This window comes from Callionymus lyra, chromosome 4 (genome assembly GCF_982586985.1).
Source record: "Callionymus lyra chromosome 4, fCalLyr1.hap1.1, whole genome shotgun sequence".
In the NCBI taxonomy this organism is placed as follows: domain Eukaryota; kingdom Metazoa; phylum Chordata; class Actinopteri; order Syngnathiformes; family Callionymidae; genus Callionymus; species Callionymus lyra.
The window spans coordinates 1,100,001-1,107,056 of NC_141821.1; the positions used below are offsets into that span (position 1 = coordinate 1,100,001).

The window sequence follows — 7,056 nt, forward strand, 5'->3', positions numbered from 1 at the left end:
GAAGCGATTAATTTATACTTTATATTTTGATTATCTTTTAATCTAACAGAAGTGAAGTGAAGTGAAGGAACACAGGAACACGGATGTTTTGGGATCTTTATTAGGAACTTTAAAGACTTTACAGCAGCAGAGACGACGATCAAAGTACAGTTACATGAACACAGTGTATCACAGTCAACTGGACTGTTGATGGTTCTGCAGGAGCGGGTCTGGATCCAGGGACGAGGCAGAGAACGACTGGAGTTTGGACAAATGTTTGGGTTTTAGAAACGTTCAAAGATTTAAACTCGGGTGTCATCGACATATCAGGACCAATGGCTGCTGTTCTCCTGAAGGTCGTTAGGACATGTCTCTCTACCCTGAAGAAACTTGAGAACCTGAGGCACGTCCTTGTGTCTGTGGAGGTGGTTGGTGAAGGTGGTTGTGGTGAGTTCACAGTGATAGAGCTGCCGTCGTGTCGGTGTCCGACATCAGAGATGCTCTTTTACGGAGGCTTTGCTTCTCCTGGAGGCGTCCCTGGCTCAGGCGGCTGGCGCAGGTCTTGGCGATCTTCAGGAGGTCTTGTCTGAAGCGGACGCCGATGAAGGCGTACAGGACGGGGTTGAGGCAGGCGTGAAGGTACGACAGACTCTTGCTGATCTGCTGGGCCACGTTGAAGGTGCTTTGAGAAGGACAGTCCATCGTAGCGTCCGCAGCCAGAGACGTCTCCATGATCAGCAAGATGTTGTGTGGCAGCTGCGAGACGATGAAGACCAGGACCACGGCGAAGATGACCCGCAGAGCTTTGTGCTTCTGAAAGCTCCGGGCCTGCAGGAGCTTACGGATGATGGCGGAGTAGCAGGCGATCAGCACCAGCAGGGGGACCAGGAAGCCCATGCAGACCTGCAGGGACAGGACCGCGATCTTCACCTGGTTGTTGGTGTTCGAGCTATAGACCAGAACACAGCGAGATCCCACGTTCCGGTCCGTGTGGTTGGTCCTCGCCTGGGCATGGATGAGCTCCGGGAAAGCGAGAAGAATGGAGAGCAGCCAGACCAGCAGACAGGAGAGCAAGCTGTAGAGCAGGCCACGCTTCTTCAGGTCCTGGGCCCGGCTGGTGGCATGGACTATGGCGATGTAGCGGTCCACGCTGATGCAGCTGAGCAGGAGCATGCTGCTGAACACGTTGACCTTGTAGATGGACGACACCAGTTTACAGGAGCTCACGTTGAGACTCAGCGCTCCCGACGACTCCATGGCCCACACGGGCAGCGTGCACAGGAAGCAGAGGTCGGCCACGGCCAGGTTGAGCAGGAACATGTCAGTCATGGTCTTGATGCGGTTTCGGACAGTGAGGTAGATCCAGACCACCATCAGGTTCCCCAGGGCCCCCAGCACGAAGATGATCCAGAAGAGTGGAGGCTCGTACCGACCTTGGAACTGCCGAACCCACGTCTTGTTGCACATTCCAGTGCTGGCGCCATCATCGACGTAATCGTACGTGTCCTACAGAGGTCAAAGGTCAGATGGGGAGACCAAAGGTCAACTTGGGGACAACAACTCATCTACCTGGTCAGTCTGAGTTAGACTAAGTTAGTACAGTTACCGGCTGGAGTTAAGGAGTAGCAGAGTTGACTGAAGGGTTAAGTACTATGAAGTTAACAATGAGTACTTTACATGTTCTTGATACTTGTAGGATTACTTTGACCACTGATAACTAGCATGACTGCTGCTGATACTAGTACTTTGACACTACACTAATACTACTACGACTACATCTATGTTGATGCTTGTATTGTCACAACAATGCTGCTAATACTTTAACTTTTACAAATACTTCAACTGTTTATCCAACTCCTAGTATAAGTAACTTGATGCGGTTAACAAGGTTAACGTAAATGCTGCCCGTGAAAACATCACTTATCTGGAAACTATCAATAACTTTGGAAATACCACAGATCTATGTACAATAGTACAATTACCTTTTACAGGTATGTACCTCTTTGTGTACTGCTAGCATTAGCATCTATGAGACACTCGTACCATCAGTTCATGAGCTGCTCGTGGTCATGTGACCAGGATAGTGTCACAGATAAGATGATTCTACTGATAGTACTACTGAGTACTACTGAGGTACTTACTTCTATTGCTGCTGCTTCTGTACTTGTACTGCTTTAACACCTTTTTACTGTACAACCAATACTATGAGTAGTTTTATTTCTGTAGTATTTATCTGGTACTATGACTGCTAACTACTACAAATACCACCACGAAAACACCTGCTAATTTAATCAGTACAAATACTATCTTCACGACTACTTTGTCCGTTACTATGACCGCTACTAATGCTGCTACTGTAGTAGTACTACTGTAGATCTACAGCCAGTATCACAACTACTATTTTGTACAGATATTCTTACTTTTACTTTTAGTTCAAATACTACAACTTGATTTTCTTCTGACCAAGATCTAGTACACAGTGCAGCTAAAAAGTATAATTGAAGTAGCAATCTGCTACTTTTCCAGTACTACAGGTCACTACTACTGTACCTGTACTGAAGTACACCACCTGCATTCATAATACTTTGGATCTTCTTCTGTACACACTACACAAAAGACTTTGTTTTACTTGTAAGTATTATTACTATAATAACTAGTGAGTAATGAAGATACATCCAGTTCTACTACTTGTGCTAGTTCTACCACAAACCACTACTGTGGTAAAACAAATACTACTACACTGTTTACTACTGCTCGACATACTGCCTGTAATTACTTTGATCTCAACTACTGCATCTAATACATCTTCACGAGTGTTTATTCTTCTGAAACATTTGACTGAGACAAAGACAAAGAAATAAAAACTCTCACGTTGTCGTAGTCGTCGTAGTCAGAGCTTCTGTCCATGTCTGAGCTGATGAGCCTCCAGTGATGAACACTCGCCTCTGTCGCCGCTTTTATGGTTCCTGCCAGGTCACATGACTCCACGATCTGATCTGTCAATCATCTGTCGCGACATGTTGAGATCACAGAACAACTTCTGCGTTTGCTTCAAAGCTTGGAAAAAAAAAACTTGTCACTGGTGGAGTCTCAACAATATTACTCAATGTTACTCAACAATATGTTACTCAATGTTACTCAACAATATGTTACTCAACAATATGATTCAAATGTTACTCAACAATATAATTCAAATGTTACTCAACAATATGTTACTCAATGTTACTGAACAATATGTTACTCAACAATATAATTCAAATGTTACTCAACAATATGTTACTCAATGTTACTCAACAATATGTTACTGAACAATATGATTCAAATGTTACTCAACAATATGATTCAAATGTTACTCAACAATATGTTACTCAATGTTACTGAACAATATGTTACTCAACAATATAATTCAAATGTTACTCAACAATATGTTACTCAATGTTACTGAACAATATGTTACTGAACAATATGATTCAAATGTTACTGAACAATATGATTCAAATGTTACTCAACAATATGTTACTCAATGTTACTGAACAATATGTTACTCAACAATATAATTCAAATGTTACTCAACAATATGTTACTCAACAATATGATTGAAATGGTACTCAACAATATGTTACTCAACAATATGTTACTCAACAATATGATTGAAATGGTACTCAACAATATGTTACTCAACAATATGTTACTCAACAATATGTTACTCAACAATATGATTCAATTGTTACTCAACAATATGATTGAAATGGTACTCAACAATATGTTACTCAACAATATGTTACTCAACAATATGATTGAAATGGTACTCAACAATATGTTACTCAACAATATGTTACTCAACAATATGTTACTCAACAATATGATTCAAATGTTACTCAACAATATGATTGAAATGGTACTCAACAATATGTTACTCAACAATATGTTACTCAACAATATGTTACTCAACAATATGATTCAATTGTTACTCAACAATATGTTACTCAACAATATGATTCAAATGTTACTCAACAATATTTTACTCAACAATATGATTCAATTGTTACTCAATTACAACTAAATAACATTCAAATATTCTATTTTTACATTTGAACCTTTTCTTTTTCTTTTCTTCTCTGCCGGTAATTACTTTGATCTTAACTACTGCATCTAATACATCTTCACGAGTGTTTACTCAAAAATATGATTCAAATGTTACTCAACAATATGTTACTCAACAATATAATTCAAATGTTACTCAACAATATGATTCAAATGTTACTCAACAATATGTTACTCAACAATATAATTCAAATGTTACTCAACAATATGATTCAAATGTTACTCAACAATATGTTACTCAACAATATAATTCAAATGTTACTCAACAATATGATTCAAATGTTACTCAACAATATGATTCAAATGTTACTCAACAATATGATTCAATGCTACTCAACAATATGTTACTCAACAATATAATTCAAATGTTACTCAACAATATGATTCAAATGTTACTCAACAATATGATTCAAATGTTACTCAACAATATGACTCAATGCTACTCAACAATATGATTCAAATGTTACTCAACAATATGATTCAAATGTTACTCAACAATATGATTCAAATGTTACTCAACAATATGTTACTCAACAATATAATTCAAATGTTACTCAACAATATGTTACTCAACAATATAATTCAAATGTTACTCAACAATATGATTCAAATGTTACTCAACAATATGATTCAAATGTTACTCAACAATATGATTCAAATGTTACTCAACAATATGATTCAAATGTTACTCAACAATATGATTCAAATGTTACTCAACAATATGACTCAATGTTACTCAACAATATGTTACTCAACAATATGATTCAAATGTTACTCAACAATATGATTCAAATGTTACTCAACAATATGATTCAAATGTTACTCAACAATATGACTCAATGCTACTCAACAATATGTTACTCAACAATATGATTCAAATGTTACTCAACAATATGTTACTCAACAATTTGATTCAAATGTTACTCAACAATATGATTCAAATGTTACTCAACAATATGTTACTCAACAATATAATTCAAATGTTACTCAACAATATGATTCAAATGTTACTCAACAATATGATTCAAATGTTACTCAACAATATGATTCAAATGTTACTCAACAATATGATTCAAATGTTACTCAACAATATGATTCAAATGTTACTCAACAATATGACTCAATGTTACTCAACAATATGTTACTCAACAATATGATTCAAATGTTACTCAACAATATGATTCAAATGTTACTCAACAATATGATTCAAATGTTACTCAACAATATGACTCAATGCTACTCAACAATATGTTACTCAACAATATGATTCAAATGTTACTCAACAATATGTTACTCAACAATTTGATTCAAATGTTACTCAACAATATGATTCAAATGTTACTCAACAATATGATTCAAATGTTACTCAACAATATGACTCAATGTTACTCAACAATATGTTACTCAACAATATGATTCAAATGTTACTCAACAATATGTTACTCAACAATATGATTCAAATGTTACTCAACAATATGATTCAAATGTTACTCAACAATATGTTACTCAACAATATGTTACTCAACAATATGATTCAATTGTTACTCAACAATATGTTACTCAACAATATGATTCAAATGTTACTCAACAATATTTTACTCAACAATATGATTCAATTGTTACTCAACAATATTTTACTCAACAATATGATTCAAATGTTACTCAACAATATTTTACTCAACAATATGATTCAATTGTTACTCAATTACAACTAAATAACATTCAAATATTCAATTTTTACATTTGAACCTTTTCTTATACGTTATCAATACATGAACCAATGCTAGTCATGCTAGTTAGGCTCATTTTCAGTGTCGGGCAGCAGCTCCAGCAGGGAGGCCCCAACTTTCTTCTGTCGGGGGACGTGAAAACCTCAACAACAAGACCAACCTTATCAGATGTCGAAGACTCCTTGACTGACTCCTCAGCCAGAGTGACAGAGACTCCCCGGGTCAACGCTCTCAGCGTCCAGAAGCCTCTTTGAGTCTCTGATCACAGATGAAGGTGGAACGTACGTCCACTGATGCACTGTTTGTCCTTTAGCTCAGCTCTCTTTTCACAAACACGGATCAGTGCATCGTCGGCACAACTGTTGACTCAATCCACCTGTAGATCCTACACATCTTACCTCACTCGTGAACAAGACCCAAAGATACTTAAACTTGCCCACTAAGGGAAAAATCTGACTCGTAAATGACACTAGCATTGATGCTATTGCTAACTTGTAAATGACACAAGCATTGATGCTATTGCTAACTTGTAAATTACACTAGCATTGATGCTATTGCTAACTTGTAAATAACACTAGCATTGACGCTATTGCTAACTTGTAAATGACACTAGCATTGATTCTATTGCTAACTTGTAAATGACACTAGCATTGATGCTATTGCTAACTTGTAAATGACACTAGCATTGATTCTATTGCTAACTTTTCAATTACACTAGCATTGATGCTATTGCTAACTTGTAAATTACACTAGCATTAATGCTATTGCTAACTTGTAAATAACACTAGCATTGATGCTATTGCTAACTCTTAAATGACACTAGCATTGATGCTATTGCTAACTTGTAAATAACACTAGCATTGATGCTATTGTTAACTTGTAAATTACACTAGCATTGATGCTATTGCTAACTTGTAAATGACACTAGTGTTGATGCTATTGCTAACTTGTAAATAACACTAGCATTGATGCTATTGCTAACTTGTAAATAACACTAGCATTGATGCTATTGCTAACTCTTAAATGACACTAGCATTGATGCTATTGCTAACTTGTAAATAACACTAGCATTGATGCTATTGTTAACTTGTAAATTACACTAGCATTGATGCTATTGCTAACTTGTAAATTACACTAGCATTGATGCTATTGCTAACTTGTAAATGACACTAGCATTGATGCTATTGCTAACTTGTAAATTACACTAGCATTGATGCTATTGCTAACTTGTAAATAACGCTAG

At 36.7% G+C, this 7,056-nt stretch overlaps 1 protein-coding gene across 1 annotated transcript; it reads right to left on the bottom strand.

Annotated features, from left to right (window-relative positions):
- Window positions 1-101: 101 nt before the first annotated feature.
- Window positions 102-2,895, bottom strand: LOC148080531 (C-C chemokine receptor type 9-like). The gene is made up of 2 exons (XM_087790258.1): window positions 2,851-2,895; window positions 102-1,485 (listed from the first exon to the last, which is right to left on the bottom strand). Exons 1-2 carry the CDS (start codon window positions 2,884-2,886, stop codon window positions 433-435), a joined length of 1,089 nt encoding a protein of 362 aa, XP_087646384.1. The 5' UTR covers window positions 2,887-2,895; the 3' UTR covers window positions 102-432.
- Window positions 2,896-7,056: the final 4,161 nt, after the last annotated feature.

Coding starts and splice junctions, on each gene's coding strand:
- LOC148080531 (XM_087790258.1), bottom strand. CDS start 2,886: ATGGACAGAAGCTCTGACTACGACGACTACGACAAC. Junction 1,486..2,850: donor ACTACGACGACTACGACAAC/GTGAGAGTTTTT, acceptor TGACCTCTGTAG/GACACGTACGATTACGTCGA.